At 38.7% G+C, this 20,045-nt stretch overlaps 1 protein-coding gene across 2 annotated transcripts in view; it reads left to right on the top strand.

Annotated features, from left to right (window-relative positions):
• The first annotated feature begins 1,716 nt into the window (after window positions 1-1,716).
• Window positions 1,717-20,045, top strand: part of LOC139121955 (neuronal acetylcholine receptor subunit beta-4-like) — a 38,567-nt gene continuing 20,238 nt past the window's right edge. The window contains exons 1-2 of one of the 2 annotated variants that reach the window (XM_070687293.1): window positions 1,717-1,825; window positions 14,670-14,803. In XM_070687293.1, the coding sequence (XP_070543394.1) occupies window positions 14,734-14,803 (70 nt within the window). In that variant the 5' untranslated portion in view covers window positions 1,717-1,825; window positions 14,670-14,733. Of the gene's footprint in view, window positions 1,826-11,052; window positions 12,215-14,669; window positions 14,804-20,045 lie in introns of those variants that run through there. The other variant, XM_070687292.1, reaches the window with a different exon arrangement.

The raw sequence follows: 20,045 nt of genomic DNA, 5'->3' as shown, positions 1-20,045 counted from the left end.
TGACCTCAACGCATTCACACTCATACCTCTACTCAGTGGCACTCACAATCTCATTCGTTGTACCAGAGCCCTTATCAAAATCATCGAAAGGACATATATCGAACTGTCTGAATAAAAACTTAACCCGTTTCCTTCACGGAAAATTGAAATACAAAGATAACTTGAAACAACATTTATGTAATCATAATGATTTCATGAGAATAGTCGTAAAGCTTTGTGTCAGCTCGTATTTCACTTGGCTGTTAGTCATTTTACGTTACTTAAATATAACTGCACCATTTTGATTTTTTATGTAAGATAGAGGCCGTTTGTGGGCATTTTGCTCTTAAATCATACACTGATACCCGGCTTTGTCCCAAGAGTTTTCATACCGAACGCATTCTAAAATGCCGTGATTAAAGCTAAAGTTTTGTCCTGATACTTTTACCATAGACAGTGACGCGACTTGTTGATAGACTGAATGAAAGGTGAGGGGAGACATTTGATGGGATTTCTTGAAGGTAGTATGCGTCTCGAAAGTGAAAGACTTAAAATTTTGCTCAATATTTCCTCAATGAAACTTTCAACCATTCTCCAACCAAATCAAGAATAAAACTTCAGGGGTCATTTTTGGTACCGGAGAAACAAGTTACCTAACATTATGACGGATATTTGAAATTCAAAATGGCCGCCATCACTGTGTTAACTCTATCGGAAAAAACAAACTTTTTCGATATTCTAAAGTCTAAGAAGGTAAAAGGTTTTCTTACTCCCAGAACTTCCTAATGGGCCTCCACAAGTGTTAGATCAGAAAAGAATTTTGAAAATTTGAGAATCCAAAAGTCTGTCCCCGAGGCGCATTCTGTCTTAAACCCAAAGAGACTTGACAAACTGGACATATTAATTTCAGTGCTCACTATTGCTGTATCATGGACAATACTGTTCTCCATGTTTGTCGTTCGCGCCTTATTTTCAGCTGGTATCTAGGCGATTTGCCATAATGATCCGATAAAAGCTTTCACTTCAGAGAAACGATCATACAGTTATTATAAATCCATTTACTTGTCACCATGGGTTATGTAAGTTCAACCAATGATATCCCACTGTCATCACGTGTATTCAAATTGTAAAAGATTGATTATCATCTGGTTAACAGACAGATATATAGACATGTGCCTAGAAATATTGACTGTCGTTAATGAGCAACTTATTTACATCGATTACATCGATTCGTTGTCACAAAACTTAATTTACATCGATTTAGTCGTCCGTTGTTTGAAGGCTAATACAACGTATGAGTTTTTGAAATAAGTATATTTTGTTTGTAATTTGCAGTTGACAAGGTCGATAGTGTGAATTTGTATAGTTTATACAACAGGGACTAATCGTCTATACAGTTTGAACACCGCAGCCGTTCTTTTCTGCCAAGTTTTGAGTTTTTTAAAGAACCAGGAATGATAATACAGACAGTAGTGAGATCAATGTAGCGTGTATTTGTGGGAGTGCTTAAGTGCCCAAAAATTGTAAATAAATGTAATTAGCGGCATTATAGTGTATATAACGTAAAACAGAACAAAACATCAATTGATGGATGCATTCTGTTATCTAGGGACCTTATCGTAAATAAGTGCACAATGTAATGAATTCTGTCAACCGAAAAATTCACCTTGATAATTTAAAAGCCCTTATGTATTTGATAACTCACTTCAAACGAAAAGCGACGAGTGTTATCTGTACATATTATTTCCATGTTGGAGGTACGTACCACCTGCTGGTAAGGCAAACATCATCCTGTAAGATTCGTAAGAGAGAACTAGAGAACAGGAGACACGCTGAGGTGACGCAGGTGGGACATTATGAAAACTTCATATTTTCTGTGGTTACCAGACGTGATCAGAATTTCATGTCTAAGGCAGACACTGAAATGGATAAAACGGGGAGGGAAGCTTGTGATAAACGCTAGGTCTGTAAAGAGGCTTTATTGCAGACTTGCAACATCGATAGAAGTTAGAATCCTAGACGTATGTGACATAAATGTTGATCTAGCCACGACTTCTCAGCTATTGGCGTCTTGACTACTGATATTCTATGTAATATTAAAAGTGTTTGATTTTCGATTGATATCAATTTTTTCATGAAATCCTATACACTGTATTTTAAGCCTTAGATGCCACATGAATGGTCCTCAACCATTGTTAAGGAAGGCTTCTATATCAATTAATCATTATGAATATGTAAAGAAAGAAATGTGAAAGAATTTCCAAAGTCAAAGCAAGTAGAAAGTTATCAGTTGTTAATTTTGTTCTTTGGTTATCTGTTTGATCATATAACCCAAAATGAGATCATTTGACTTAGGTATTGGGATAAGTCGAAAATGAATCTAAATATTGTTTTCAGCGTCAAACCATTCATGATTTTTAGATAGCCTATCCAGTATCTGTTTATGGTGTTCAGTTAAAGATTTCCTTTTAGTATGATAGTCTGAGACACACAAGTTTAATTGTTGATGCAAGTTCTACATATATCTGGCGCTTATCGTTGGTCGTCGGAGATTTAGATCAAGGTCGCCGCGGAATGGTGTCATGTCCGACTTCTTGAAGATGTGGCTTGCAATTTAATGATATTTTTAAATTACCTGTGCGTTGTTTTTGAAAAGATAAGAACACTTTTAAAGGCATTAGGTATATGAATCCTTAAAAGCTGCTTTAAAGTGCCCAGGCATGTATGTGGTGAATTTATAAATACAGTTCTCAATACGCAAGAATGCCATGTTATGTCGAAAATTATGGATCTATATCGACGTACTCAATTTCTAATGAACTAAAGTTTAAGAAAAATATATACGGCCATACGTGAGGAGAATATGAAGCTTGGTATATCGATTCTCTTGTCTTTGAAATTTAAAACAAAGTCACAAAGCGACGGCGATAATAAAAGCAATTAGTGTGAAACCGACGAGGAAGCGAAATAAATTTTGTGCGATTGTGCTGATAGATCGGCAAGGAGTGAAATCTCCACGCAAACCAGTGATCTAATTTATATTTTTGTAAGTTTCTGCGATAAACTTTGTTCAATTAGCGGGTCAGTGAAAAGACTTATGAATTTTTCTTAGAGTTTATGAGCCACTTATAGCACTCTTACATAAACTAATGTTTGTGACTAGAATGACCATCGCGAAATGTACTAGGTTGTGTTCAATCATTAAGCCAATCAGTTCTGTAAAAAGTTACCAAAATTTCGGTAATTAGCATCCCCTGCACTACAATTCCATTGTCTGATAAAACACCACTCTGAAAACAAAAAACCTCGAAAAGTCTTGATCGTAACCTAAGATCAATGTCCTTCGATGGTCTATGTTCACAAATCGAAAGCCCGCCATGAAGGTTATATCGGGGTAGGGGGTCGCACGAGAGGCCAGGCACTGAAACGTTTTATTTAAGGGTTGTCTAATAACAAATTAGACAACCAACAACAAGACCCACAACAGTTACTATTTCATCGATAGCCATCGACACAGCTTATATTAGCTGCGGACTACAATTGCAAGCGTATGAAAATCAACTTGACAGCATATCGTACATAACAAGGCAGCTATGTGCAAGCACAACCAATCACGTTCAAAGCTATCCAATTTTTTTTGCCAAAGATTTTAAAATTACCCTCAACGAAAATTATCATTCTTTCTGTTGCTAGCAGTTGATCGCAGTACTTTATATGATGTCATCAGTCAAGGGCTACCAACAATCCAATGTTCCAAAACATCTTCAACAACGCCAATGATCTACTTTTTAGTATGTGAACTCGCTGTGGTTCCCAAGGGTAGTCTCCAATATGTCCATGCCACCCTCGGCATGGCTAGCCCCTTTAGCCGCGCCTACTTCTGATCACTGGCGACAGCGCTAGTTCCCTCTTGGCACCATAAACTGTTTATCACCTATCATCCTCGTTCCCTGAGGCTGAAAAATTCTTTGAAAATCTCTTAAGCATTATAAGACAATCTGAGGACCATAATAATATCCTACCAATCGTCCCTTGTTACCGATATCGATATGGTAGTGCGGAGAACTGTGTTAGGTGTTTGACGTTGTACGTGAGAAGAGATTCGCGGATTTTGTTGTAAATGGAACAGGGATACTGTCAATAAAGGTCTCTCTTCACTTCAACCAATCAGATTAAAGCCTATATATGCGATCTGGTCCTATCTGATGTGGGTGCTTTTTTTCATACAGCGTTCAAATAAGTTGTTATGCAGGTCTAAACCCTCGAGACTTTTAAACTCTCCACAACAAGGTATCTGACGATCAATTAGCTTGATTCTTTTGTGACAAACGATGATTTACGACTGTGAAGAGTTTGTCCAAGCCATTATGCATCACGAATCGAACAAGAGTTTACATTTTGCTGTCCCTCGATATTTTTGATGAATTGATAGGTCAACTAGTCTCCGTGCTGTCCGATGGCTAAATTCCTTCTTTCGACGGAAATATACCATATATCAAGCAAATTAAACGCGAATAGTATATTAATCACATGTGAATAGTAGATCTCCTTCAGAACACGAAATAAAAGTGTTGGGATAATTAGTTTTCGTTAATGATCATTCCAGATTGATATTTTCCTTAGAAATTTAAGTCAGCGGATAATTTCTGGAATTTCAATCAATATCAACACAGCGGGAACCAACATTTGTCGAAACATCACGGAAGTGAGAAATGTGTTAACTGAGACTTAAATAAATCATAAAGATGCATTATTAGACGACCCGTCGAGGGGCAGAATGATTATAACGTTGCTAAACGCAAGGGCTTTGTCAGAAATGAAAGGTTTTTATTTTAATGGTTACTCGATCAACACGGTAATATCATTTCTATCAAATTGCCGTGCAACATCATCATTTCAATGCAGAGATCAAGATACCACAGACTGAAATTCGTTGGGAAATGTTAACAATTTTAATGTAAGAAACAAATTGAACACTTTGGTGTCTGCATTTAATACCATGGCTTATGATTAAATGAATATGGAGGCGGTCAGACTATCCCAATTCGGACATGTTGAATTCCGAACGCCCAAGAAGTCTTTCAGGGCGATCAGAAAGTGATCCATATACCCGACTTGGTTACAAGATCCATGTGTTACGTAATAATACCGTAGAAACACCGCAAGCCAAAACATTACAAAACTAATACATTCTAATGCTGTAAACGGAGAGGGTAATACCCAAAAGCTTTCAAACACTTACGATACGGTAGCGAAAGTGCGCCATTGTTGAACTAGGTGAGAAATCTTAGGGAACTGAACATAAACGTCAGGGTGTCGAGGGTTAACAACATTACTCAAAGAGACTTTTTGTAACTGTCTCAAATATATAATTTAGGTTGTGTGCGCACATGTGAAGTTTGATATCTGGATATCCTAAATAAAAAACTTCTTAATGTATGGTGAAATCAGGGAACTTTCTTCAATGTAGCACTTTAAAGCTTCAACCGCAAGGAAACGCATTTTCAAGAACAACATCTGTGTTCTCATATGGAAAAGTTTAAAAAGTGTTGTGTGTGTTTTGTATGGAAACCTAACGTCTTGTGAGTCGTCGTTCCGTCTACATGATCTGCGACAGAAAGTTTCCCCAACATAATGTAAGTATACTACTTTTATTATATCACATCAAACAATTGGAAACTGATACTGTGAAAATCCTAGCGTGGAAATCAGCGAAGTTAATGAAACATTGCGAGATCTATCCCCCATTTATCTACTCCTCGAACGAACGAGATGAAGTCTCGTTGCAAGTTTCAAATCTCGTTCTTGGACCCAATATCGTAACAGCTAGAAACTGTCTGATTGACGGCTCTCTGCTTCTGAATAACAGGACAAAACATGTGGTAGATTCACTCACGCCATTGTAGCATCACACACTCTTCTTAACACCATTTTAGCTAAATATCTTGTGGTCGCAACATTGAACTGACGGTCAGATGTCAAAGGGGCAACAGACGCCACCATAAGTTGTAGACAAGTTACGAAAAGAATTTTGTAATGCTGATAATTTAACTTTTGATAAGAAGTCACATCTGTGAACTGATTTTATACACCGATCGTGTATCATTAGCTTTTGTAAACCCCCTGTCTGGTTGTAAATCTTCGGACAATGAGAGCAATCAAAGTGTGCACTACTGAAGGAAAAGTCTTGCAGTCGCTGTTTGATAAGGTAACCATTCACATCGATGTTTTGTCAGTCAGAAGAGTGACTACTTTCATTCTATGAACTCACTCGTCTCGCTGTCGTGATGCTCTCATAGTTTGACATCTGTATAACTTCTTCATCGTTTCATAGAGACGTGTACACTTATTTCTCTCAATTTATGCACGGTCTATGCATCGCCTCGACTCAGTCTGAAAGATAGATTTCTGAAAATTAGATAGGCGAAAAATAACTACAATCCTAGACTCATTGATGTCTCCGTCGGTGAGTTTTGCTTTTGCTCATGAACGATTTCCATTTGACTTTACAGTGAGTCAAGGCATGGCATTGGCACAAAGATTAATATCGTCATTTTATGATTTTCCCATTCTTGAGGTTTAAGGTTTATCTACCTACTTGATTCTCAAATTAATTGAGCGCACTGGCGACCACGAGTGCGCTCCCAATCGTCGGAGAGATTCGTCATGTCAAGGTCGGTCGACCTGTCATGTGCCGTCGTATTTTATCGGCAATTCATTGTGACAGCGTGTAACTGCTCCGAAAGCAAATACCATACCGTATTGCTCCGTGTCGAATTGATTCATGGGAAGAAAGACGATCATTGGAACGACAACTGTCCAGTTCCTTCAGAAGATACTGAAAAAAGACTTAGAAGAAAAAAGAGACACACATTAAGTATCTGGGTTGATAAATCACCCTTCAACAGGAAAAATCAATTTACGAAGTACACACGCTCGAAATTAGAACATCTAGAGGAGATGTGTATTTGCAGGTACAGATTGCATTTCCCTCGTTTTCAATGAATCACACATTTGCCTGGTTGAGATTTCATTCGCGTAAGACGGTACGTATACCGTTTCCCCGCCATAAATCAAGCGTTTGTTCCCTGTAAAAATTTCGACTTACAAAACTGGTGCAGGAATGATGAACCATCGCATGTTTTACAGTAGACACACGTTTTCAGTTAGGGTAGATTAATTTATAACATGAATAAAACTATTACTTAAATCTTTTTAGTGAAATAGGTCTCTTTGAATAAGGAACATGGCAGATCTATCAATCAGAGACGTCAAACACCAGATTTCTTATCTTTTCCATCGAGCTATACTATTCATTTCAGCAGTAATCCCCATTTACGTGAATGAAAGGTAATTGTTATACCAAAAAGGTGAATTTGAGGGCAAGTGTTTAAGAAAGAAATACTTAGAGAGCGAGGGAGAGATTTACATGTGAGAATAACATTTTTGAAACTGTCTTCTGTCACGTGGGGACCATTCAATGTGGATGTTAATGCTCATAGTACCGGAATTTCTTTACGTCCTGAAATTTTCAGCCATATTTCAAGGAGTCAATGAACGCTAAATAATCCAACACAACAATAAAAATGTTCAAGTACGGATCAGAGTTCGCCATTCACGCGAAAACTTATTTCACTATTCGAATTTCTCAGTCATGTCACAGACTGTACGATTAAATCCTGACCCTTGAAAGTACAAACGACAGTAGAGTATCTACAATTCCCGCCTGAATAACAAAAACTGTTAGAATATAAGAATCCTCACATGACTGATTGACGCTGAACGATGGTTTGGTTAACTCATTCAGAACACCGTTATCAAACTGTCAGGAAAGTTTTCGTTCGTGATCAAATTGTTTCCCGAATGGAAAAAAAACTCTCTTGAAACAAGCTTGAAATAATACACGCTGACTCCTTGACGTTTGCATTGGACATGGCGGGCGCAGTTTGTCAGCTGGAATGGAATAATTGTCATATTTTACGTTTTGAAACTTAAACCTGCCACGCACGCGCAATGATTGAACGCCGTGGTTTTTTTGGTTGATAACGGATCACGCTGAGTGGTTATCTGAAAGACAGTGTTCAAATATCCCTGGAGCAACTCTATCTTCGTAGATCATGCAAAACCGAAGTTTACGTTCTAAATATTGACTACTTCTTGTCGCCACATTCTGAATATCGCCCTACTATATGACCTATATAGATGTCGTTGAGTGTATGAACTTGCATAGTGACAATCATGTTATTGGAAGATATGTCCTTCGAGTAAAGATTTTTTTATTCTCATGAGATTTGCTGCAATTGATCGATATTTATCGCACACAACTCTCTGCAATGTTCAAGTAAGTTATCGTTAGGTATAACAAGTGACCATTTCGTTTTTTAAAGATAGTAACGGTTATTAAAGGTGCAGTCAATCGTATTCAAGGTGAACTACTTTCTCGAAGATCGTACTACTATAACTGTACCAGATCTCACCCTTATCTCTGATTCAACTATATAATCTTCTCCTATACAATAACCGAAAGTACACCGTTTTCTATCATGACGACAAAAAGATAATAGTACAAAATCGACTTCTGTGACTGTATCCCACTACAATGATAAAACAGTGCATGACAAGATGTGTGGCGTAAACAAGTGCACAACAAGTAAAATCAAGTTCATGGAGTTACCACGGGTTAGGGGCTTGAGCCTGATGGTTTGTTAGTCGTCGATGTCGATGAACGAGACAAAATTAAAATTAATGGAGGATTCTTCATGACGTGAATGTTTTTCTTACCTTGTCCCCTGTAAACATGACCGTTGAAATCTGTCAGAAATTCCATCACCTTCCCCCTCGACTAGTACGAGACGTCTATCAACTGTGGCGATAATTTACCTCAATGACCGTATCCTGAGAATATATTATGAAAACAAGCCCTTGCAGGATAGTGTCGAAGAATGTTTACTTCGTAATGATACCAATTTTTAGTGATACTAGGAATAGGAATCGAAATCTTCGTACAAGGTAGTCGTCTGTGAGTAAGCAAGTGTTCGGCTGCATGGAATTCTTGACAGATTTCGAAAAAAGAAAGAAAAAAAGAAATTTTTCGATTCAAATCAACGAAATGCAAATAAGATTTGAGCATTAGTGCCAGTCTATCAAATTTCATTCCAGTCGATGCATAAATAGTTCGAATGTAATCGAAGACAAACGAACAAACATACATACAGACAGACAGACTTTACAGCCTACATCAGCTCTGCTAAAACATTCTACATGCAGAGCTAAAAATCGATAATTTCTACATACGTAACATATAGCCTACTTTCACATATTTGGAAAACGTCATTAAATCAGCATACCACCCTCCGGCAACGTTTGCTCTACTTCAACATAACCAACGTCAGTGGTCTTTTTAAAAACTAGACTAAAAGCATGTACGTCTCTCAGTCCACAGCAATGAATTATGTACATCTGAAAAACAAAATATAGTGAAAATTGAAGGTGTGAAATATGAAACTCTTTACTTTTACTTTTTATTAAACTTTATTATCATTAAAGAGAAAAAATACACTGAAAGTAAATGGAACAGACGTGTCACCCGCCTATGCTACGTGATGTTAAGTCTACAGTCAACCGTGCCGAAATTTGGTGTTTTCCACCATTTAATTGTTCATTTTTTATGACTGTCACTTGAACATGCGTGTCCTTCACAGCGGCAAGGATACAAGCAATATCACTTGCAGTTTTGAAGGTAATAAAAACACAAGATATTAACTTACGTCACAACAAGGGTAAAGACCACACAGATCATTGATGACATACGGACATGTATGTATGTATGTATGTATGTATGTATGTATGTATGTATGTATGTATGTATGTATGTATGTATGTATGTATGTATGTATGTATGTATGTATGTATGTATGTATTATCAATTTTTCAGCTAGTACCTTTCCTTTTCTCTATCGACCTTCCAGTCCATCGTTCAATCAATCAAACCACTGCGTTCCTTTGTAGGCCATCCTCATCGCCAGCGTCTGTCGATTTACAGACGGAGGTACCTATGCATTGAAACGCGGCTTTTTTATAAAACTCAAAAGAAGGGAGAGTCAAGTTTACTGCTTCGACGATCCTCAAGTAACCACCACATCGAACTAATATGAAATAATGTATATCTCGGGGTTATAAATAAACTGCCTTAAAGTATGTTTAAGGTCAACTTCTCGTCAAGGTTAGTGGTGGATAATTTGATGTCCCCAGGGGGATTCCTGGAAGATTTTCGAAAAAAAAAAAGATTTCCAGCAAATGTCAATGAAAAATCAGCCAGAGAAGGCTTGACAAGAAAAGGATAGAGAGTGAAGAAAGATAATGTACAGTGGATCAGGTAAAAATAAAGATAATGCTACCTCATCACTCTTCCAGGACCCCAGGATATCAAATGGTCCACCCCTTATGTCAAAGTAAAAGGTAACTGTCCTCATTTAAAATTGTTTAAGCATGAGGTGACGCACGGGCGTCCATGTATATTCTAGGCTATCTCGGTTTTGGTAACTGAATATTAAGTCCGAAAGCAAGAAATCGTGATAAGAGATCACTGACCATCGGAGTTCTTCACTGACTGACAACTAGTGACATTGACAATGACGTTAATGCTAATCACCTGTCAATCATTGTGCAGATGACCTCAGGGTGTCACTTTAATTGTTCATTGAGAAAGTGGAGTTTAGTAAGGTTCTGCAAATTTGTGGGTGTTCACGTTGACAATTTTAATATTGTTCAGATTCCGGAGATATCAGTCGTCCCTGAAATGTTTTGCATCGTAAAGACTTTGTTCATCTTTCACTTTGACGAAACAACTGGCTGTAAACACTCCCCATCATTATATTCACCTTTTCGTGACTTTCCAATTTTAACGTTGATAATCCCGACCTGTAAATAGCCTAACTGACTGGCATACTAATCTTAGTATTTCTAGATATATGCTGAGAGGAGTTTTCATCCGACATGTTTTCTCCAACTGCAAGGTTCAATTCATTTCGCACATTCCGCGACTTGTAAGATGTGGTACAATGTAGCCTTGTCATTCGCACGGGTAGATTACACCGGGAAACTTTGTTGGTCAGCCTCGGGCGTTCGATATGACCGTGTGTTTGTGCAAGTTGTGGGTAATCACACCCACTTCATCACTTTAGGAGCCTCAACCACCATCTATTCACTCAGCGGTATATTAAGTAATTGGTTTTGTTAATGATTGCGCTGTTTTCCCTATGGACATAATAATAGTAAATCGCTGACCTTCCATGAGTCGTTTGTTGGACCTACGTCCGTGCAAGAATTATAAGATTAGAGGGATTTAGCAAAATTAGTTAAATTGAACATTAATAGTTTCGGAGGGTGGTCACGTGGTTATTTTTGTCAGATTCAACGTCTGCTTGGCGGTGCTCGCTAGATTTCCATTCGTCAGATTTATACGCAGAGAGCTAGTCTGAACACGCTCCGCCGCTGTGTTGCTCTTGAGGAATTTATTAAGAGAGAGAATCGCGGCGGGAAAACAACGCCATTTCCTCCGCTGGAAGACACAGACCGCTCCGCATCGTAAATTACACTAACGAATATGTTAAGCGAATTATTCATGACCCTCAAAAGGTGAACAAAACTATAGGCCTCGTGAAAAGTGATCCGAATGTCTGAAAACGAGGCCGCCGCACAATATGACCAGAGCACACGAAGCGGTCGACGCCGTTCGGTGGGAGTGTCGAGGCAGAGTATTGGGTCTGAACGTTTGATGACGAAGGATACACGCTACAGAAAATCACCACTGAGTCTCCACATGTCTACGGTGTAGAATTTCATATCATAAAGAGAAGTGGTTCCATAGATGATGACCGCGACTGGAAAAGCAACAACCATCATACATTTCAAGTCACTATGAGTTAGAGAACCAAACGATCATCGCGTTGTATTTTGATAACAAGGATTGCTCATCTGGGAAGAGTTTTTACCAAGAAACGAAATGCTACCGAAGGATACAGGATATGTTATTAATGATGATATGACTGTTTGCTAAACATCTCCGTGCGTGGATATCTCTCCTGAAATACCGCGCATTACTGAGACTACTGCGCCTACAAATAAGACCACATAAAGGGAAAGCTGACAGTATCAACTTTTAATATCACGTCTTCCATAAAGAAGAACACATCGTCGTCAGGAAACGTCTAAAGCAAAGAACAACAAACACGAAGTAAGTGGAACTTCATGAATTTGAGCAGATTACACAGCCCTAGCTTCGCATCGAAAAACACCAATACTGAGCCACTTGATTTGGGGTAATGTTTCCCATTCCACGAGTCTAAATAATTTTTCTATGCAAACGAATTTCAATTTCTGCCAAGACAAACTGATCATAAAATGTAAAGTTGGGTATGCTCATTTCTTATTCGATTAGAAACAGCTCAATACAACAAAGTCTAATTATTTGTATCTGGTTTCGAAACATCGACGTTTGTACTTTGTTGCTGTTGTTGAAATTGGCGGATGCTAATTGCGTGCGCGCTAGCAGTAGTCTCAGTTTTCAACCACGATCTATTTGTAAGTCGACCAACAACCTCTGTCTGCACTTTGTTAACATCTTACAGTCACATGTCCACATGACAGTTTCTCCTTCACTAAACAGAAGGCATTTTGTAAAATCATGTCAGTGCGTTTTACTACACGACCAGACTGGACTCGCTAGAGTGATTAAAGGTATGCGTCTGTACCAGACATTGGTTGTACATGTGCGAGAAGTTTATTCTAACCAACGTCTATTCCATTGAAATGCAATATTGTCAGACGCTGCTATGGAGCGAGAGAATAAGTCACTCTGTAATACCCGAAGAATGGTAGAACTATGAAGAACAGACATACCATATATCACATTTGTTACTCATCTGCTCCTGAATCACAGTGACATAGCTCTACGTCGTTTTGATTTGTGCAGACATTTGACAACATTTCTGCCCAGAGATACAGGATGTATTACTCACTTCTCATTGACTCTCACCTGAACATCTTCCAACATTGATATATGCTCCTCAAATACCACACATGACAACAATCGTCACGTCTTCTGGATGACAAGACATTGAAGACATGTCTCACAGTATCAACTTTTGGTTAATCTAAGATCTGTCGACAGATAGTCGTGAAACTACTCAACGTAATGGTTTAAGAACCATCTACTTGATCGCAACTTTCTTCGGAAAATTTATTCCACACAAAGGGATCAATTGAGATATGACATATAAGTAATTTTGTAACTACTTCGACTGCATCAGATATTCGTCAGAGCCACCCGAACTGGGACTGGACCATATGTTGAGAACATCTACCCATACTACTTAGAATAAATCTGATTTGTCGATATTTGTCGATATATATTCATGAAATCATCTTCAACTTTTGCTTGGCAAAATACAAATTTGCTTTTACCATTGGTGCGTGCTGATGTTGGTATCTCATCCCATACCCTCGCATATGTTCTGCAATTTGTTACAACCCCCATATCTCATGAGTTATATAGCTTTTCATGCTTTGAAGACCTCAACCGTCTTGCAAAACTTAACTATGGAGTGTATTTTTGATATTACAGCCTTGGTTTAGCATACATCATGGCCAAACAGAAATGTAACCAGGAGAAATGGATACAAAACACTCGACGTCAAGTCATGCACGTTAGGAAATGAACATTTTGGAGTAACAACATTCTGAAAATCTTGGATTAAACAAAATACATTCAAATGTCGACTCATATAAAACGGTCGCCAATAGTAAAATTCACACAGAGAAAGGGAACAAAGGCGACGTATTATTTGTATAAAATGTCAGCTTTATACAAAAATTCACCCGTCGATGACACGACGTCAAAGGTAGCGAGTTCAGCTATAGTAGGGTTAGTGATTAACATAGTAAGAACGTCGTATTATCTTGCGGTCACTACAGTTAAAACGGCTTGCAAGAAAAGGCAAGAGTTTTGTACATCAGTATGCAATAATTTGAAAATAAGGAAAACATTTTATGCTGACAGCTGATGTCAAAACGCATGTATTGAGAACTCAATTTGTCAGATCCCACGGGCCCTCGCTGTCAGGAAAAAAATCATCTGTAAATACAGCTTTTGAGCTTTCTGCGAAATTAAAAAGTAGGCCACATGTAAATCTGAGGTGATATTTTACACGGCGAAAGCGTCGCATGGCAAACAAATGAGCATCATCAACCGCATATACGGGAGTACTTGCTATTCAATACAAAACGCAGCGCTGCATTGATGTAGTCATATATTGTTTGCAACGTACACTAAAATGAAACCCTGGTCATGGTGGACACGATATGCTCGCCAAGACAATAGATCGGAGATGCATCAAAATGGGCAACAATCTTGGACCAAGGACGACGTGATCCGTTTCATGAATGTTAATTTGTACGAGGACCTCAGAATGCATCCGTGTGTTCTAGCATGATGAGTCTACACGTATGTATGTGTACCAATCTGACATAATGGAAGTAGTTTGCATGGGTAAACATATGGGTATAATTTTTCACTGTATTCACTTCAGTGAGTGTGTGGAGATCCGCGGTTAGTACTCAGTGCATCCACATTACAGTGAACATCTAATGGAATCATTGGTTTGATTTCCTTCTTTCTTTTAATCACACAGAGCCGAAACTACTTTACTGCGATTGCCTGGTCCTATCACTCACAGAAAACACTAAAACATCGGCATGATTTCAGTGCATCGACTCTACCAGGGGATGCTAATAGCGGCCGTAATTTTCACAGCATTATATCGAGGTGAGTGATGTATGACAGCCACTTGTTAAATGTGCTCTTCAAGCGGGCTAAATTTGCTTCGCATCCTCGCTTTATCAACCGACCATCGGCGTTACTGAAATTAAGATTCCCATAACGCTGCAAGATACGCACCGGTAATTACCCCTCAAAAGCGAATTTTGATTGTAATTAAACGGCCGACGTCGACAGCCTCAGGAGTCTTGCAGTTTCTCCAGCGGAGTTGCTAACACAAATAGAACCTTCAAAGAGATTTTCTCTGTGTGTTTTAGTTGGCAGTGCGTGTTCTGCAAAATCCTTACTCTCTCAATCCTGGCATCGATCTCAGATTCCCCTTTTAAGTGGTTCCGTATCATGTGTCATCGCGTTTTAAAAACCTTGCCGATTTTTTCTGACACGTAATCTCGCCGATCGAAAGGCGCCATTTTTTTTTTCTTCCTTTCTCTTCTTTTGGCTGTCGTTGCTACCGTCAGCTGTAAGGGCAATTGCAGGCTTTCCAGGCAATTTCCTCTCTTAAATTACTGTTGCTTACTGCAATCATAGTCAGGGTTACCCATGTAGAGGAAGTTGAATCACTTTCGCATGAACAATCTCTGTCTTATAAAACATTTGCCGATTAAGACTATACCACGTGCTACAAATTAATGTTATCTGTCGGAAAATTGCTCTCCATTTTGAGAAGGCAGAAAGAACAGAAATTCAGATTGTTCGTCCGTGAGAAAAGCATTAGAATGCATACTTCGCACATGAAAATCACAGCTTTTGAATCTTAAGTTTTCGACTGCTTTATTAAATTCGCTTGAGAAAATGCATTAATGCCAAGTCACATATTAGAACGGTCGGATCTCTATACGGGCACGTATGAAATGGTCCAATTTCAATTTTATTCAGTGGGCACTTTGACTCGGGCAATTTGTTGGTTCTTTATGTCTCCACGGTACAGATTGAATCGGACATCTCGGAGTGATCTGATTGGTAGCTGCAGAATTCTTGAAGCTCCGCGGATTTATTCCTTCAATCGAGAACAAAACAGAGCTTTCTTGACTTATTACCTTGACTGGTTACCAAGGCAATAAAGGTCCAGAGTCGATCACTCTGAAGACCGCAACCATATAATTCAATTTGGGAAAGTGCCCGGCATTTCAACAAGAGAAAATAAATATTAATGCACTCGCCTGTAAAGATGTCAAATGAGAAAAATCGCTGCCTTGTCTTATTAGAACTTTGGTTGTGCTGGTTGTCCAAGATGAAAGCATAGTTCGTGCGAGGTTCAGCGCTGTTTACCGAGTTAGTATGCCAAAGTTCATTTCACGGAGAGTGACATTTGAATTACTGATACACCGGCTTAAGCCCTATTGCCACTAAAGGCAAGTTCAAGTTCATTTGAATAGCTTTTACTCAAGTGTATTTTTACGTCTGTTTTTATACAGTTCCAACAATGGTGTAAATTCATCATCGCATCCAGTTATTACCTTGTAATCTCGGGTGCATTGTATTATGCGCTATTACAACGGGGGAATCCATCGACAGCTGATAAATATACAATTATGGATATCTGACAGATGGTAAATTTAGTAGAGAAGTTCACCAAAATATTTATTCAGAGACCTCTTTGGTTAACTGGCGGATTTCATTCGCAGTTTTATCTGAAATTAAGATTCCCCGAACTCACAGTTTCTGTCAATACCAGCAAGGAATGACGGATCGATCGTATTCTAATCTTTGACATCGTTTAAGTAATACGGAAAGAAATACATTATTTTGAAAATCTGACAGGACACGAGAGGATAATTTGCTTCTGCTGCCGGTATTTGCCAGGAACCGCGTTGGTAGTGTTTGCAGATGGTGAGAATGGGAACAGAGCAAACATGGAGTCATGTTTGGGATCAGATAGGAGGAAGAAAGCAAATAAGGAGAGAACAAGAGTCTTCTTATGTGTCGGAAAGTGTGCGTGATGAGTAATATGTCAAGAGTTTGTATTGCGTTCAAGAGGCATGAACAGTCTTCATTGTCGAAATACTCAAACAGTTTAACTTCGACACTGACGAGTTGCATGGTAATCGGTGATTTACGTCTGACACTCAACGCATACCAACCGTTATGCCGCATTTTTTCAGAAGGTCCCTCTAGGTCTTTCACCCCAAACGAATGACCTTTTTAATCACACTTTGCGATGTCCTTGATGTGTGTATTACCGTGTAAATATATTTGTTTATATCCCATCAATCTCAAAGTGTCCTGAAAAACAAGTCTGATCTGCTCAACGGTTTCTTACTGGTGACTTCATTATCAAAATCTAATTTCCAATGATTAAATTCGTTTCTCGTCAACGCATTTGGACAATAGGTCACTTTATGATGAATTTCGTAAATTGAATAGTACATAACAAGAGTGTTTATAATGTGGAATACTAGACTGTACTAGACAGATACTTGTGAAAGCAACTTTTTTTTATTAAGCTCCAATTAATTTTGTCAACTCCTTCGGCTTTGTAGACGTCCTTGCACTGACGTACACTTTTCGCTATTGACCTGAAATAATCGCTGAGTACGAGTAAGAATTCAGCGTTGTATTTGGAGGTGACACCACCTTATTAATATAGTGATATCGTAAAATGTCAGCAAATTCACATTCTCCCATTTTTACGGCAAACACTTTTCAGAAAGTGGAATATGTGATCATTCCCATTCAATGTATTCGCTGCGAAAACATGGATCCCATTCGTAAATGGTCATGTACGGTCAGTACGGTTAATATTTTGTTCAAATAGACTCTGAGCGACAGACACATGGAAATCCATTTTCAGCGATGGCGTGCACACGACATTCATAGATACACAATATGTAAGCCAAAATGCAAAGTACACTCTCCCATTGATCACTGAGTAATGGAAGCTGTGCTATTGTTTGAAATGGCATTTCGTCCATCAACCTTTACATTGTCACGTTGCATAGCTATGCAAATAAATCGTCCAGCAACCCCCAAAATACAGGGCATAGATTCGTATAACGGTTCGGAATATCTTACAACGACTAAAATGTACGGTGTATGTAACACCACGCATGGTTAACCGCTTTTGCTAATTGTCAGCAAGCGGTTCTCCGTTTCATCACAATTTAGAGACCGTACGCGCCATCGTTGGATGAATTTCGACAATGCGGAAACCTTTTGTTATTTTCTTATGCGATATTCACGTACAAACTATCTGCAGGGGATATAGTTTCCAGAGAGAAACGCGAATAGCGTTCAGGGAATTGTTTTCAGAAATGCCACGCGACGGTGAATGGTTGGCACCTTCTCAATTTTCGCATAGTTGATATTAGTTGGCATCAGAATGTGAATTGTCGGTTTGTTAACGGTCAAAGGTCACGGGGTGACCCTTTCGTCATAACGGGCAATAAAATTTCAATACCAAACACTTCTTCAGAGCCAACACGAACAAATAATATTAATCTAAAAACGGAATCAACAATAATCGCAGGAAGTGGAAATAATCATATCGACAAGCACTCGAATTAGTTAAATTAGGTATAACCTTCTCTGGTCGCTCTCTATTATTGCGGTTCAAAAATAACAGGTCTCTTGAATCTAACCAATGAACCCTTGACGATCACACAGGGAAAGGTGGGCAAGTTTCGTTTAGCATTTCTGATTGAGTTAAGCATTGTACCTTTCAAAGAGTCCAATCTTTCATCCGAAACCCGAGTGTAAAGAGTCAAAGGAAAATCTAATTACTGTGATTTTCGCGTGACTGTGTCGTCAAGTCTGCGATTTCAATTGAAAATAAATTGCTTCTGTTGAAATGTTGACACCTCAAAACACGCTTTCTATAATTCTACAAGTATCAGCACAGGGCACTTTTATTGAGTGTTAAGTTTTATTGCAATGTCACCGGACACTGATAGGGATTTGTCCTTAACCACCGTTTGGTGCCATTGACCTTTGGCACATTTATTAGGACAACAATTACAATTTCCAGGAGTTTCTGACCTTGCTAATGACAATCAATGACCGGGCTGACATCTCCTTAGCCCTACCGCTGCGTGGAATATATCACCCCCGCCCTTTCTACGGTATACGATAGCATCTAAGTGTGACCGCCCTGCTTTATTGGACCGGGTGTAGAATGCATAATGTAAGGCGAACAATTAATCGCATATCGGCGATTGCCGAACTCAAGGAAGGCGAGAGACAATACACGTTTCTGCACTTTTCGTAATTGCTCAACTTGCCGGCTACAGCGCCTTGTCGTCTGTGAGCTGAGAAATGGGGTTTGAGTGAGTGATATATTAGGCAAGACAAAATGTAAATTTGTGATACATTAACTGCATCCATATTATTGAGTCATTCAAATACTACGTATTCTACGCTAATTGTAGTAAAACGGGAGACATATTTAACTGTCAGCGATCTAATCAAAGTCATCACGGTACAACAATCACAGATCCCGATTGAGACGACGGAGACGGATTGTCCATGATTACAACAAGAAGTCAAGATTGAATACGTACTATCACGATGAATATTCCATCACGACAAATTAAATTTTTTGAGAATCATTATATTAATTTCACATATACATGCATCAACTTTTGTCATTCGACACTCTCGACCACAGAGGTTGCCATTTCCCCGAATTTCGCACAAGTTACTCGCCGTTGAAGGTTCACAATGATGGTTAAATAATGAAAGAAAAGTTCAAAGGTTTGATGTTACGGAAATTGTTTGGCTAAATTTGAAATCATTGTCAAGTGCAATGATTATACATCATTTTAGCTACTTTTGTTAGATCTGCCGAATTCAAGTACTCAGACGTCGACCTCTAAAGCTACTGCTGAGACGCTGGCATATAAGCGAAGCGGTGTATGCCGGATGAAACACTATGATGGGATCGAATTATTCGTAAGGTCGTAAAAGACACTCCATGTGCAAGTGTGATCAAGTCCGCGATGCAGAAAACTAATGATGATGTCGGACAGGGTTTTTTATTGCCTGCTTATACGCACCCATTTGATATTCATTCGGGAATGTTCTTTAAAAATCATCGCTCCTTTACAATATCAACGGTTGAAACTGATGATGTGTCCTTGCAATAAGGTGACTTCTCTGTAGTTGCTATGTTCGTAAGTGATGTCAAATACACTGTCTCCATGACAACAACCATCACTATCATGACCGTTTTGTCGTCATCATTGCTTTCACCACATCGTCATTATTTAAGCAAAAATGACAACGGAATGTGCCA

This window comes from Ptychodera flava, chromosome 21 (assembly GCF_041260155.1).
Source record: "Ptychodera flava strain L36383 chromosome 21, AS_Pfla_20210202, whole genome shotgun sequence".
NCBI lineage: Eukaryota > Metazoa > Hemichordata > Enteropneusta > Ptychoderidae > Ptychodera > Ptychodera flava.
Note: the sequence above shows the minus strand (reverse complement) of the source record. Positions and strands in the feature narration are given on the sequence as shown.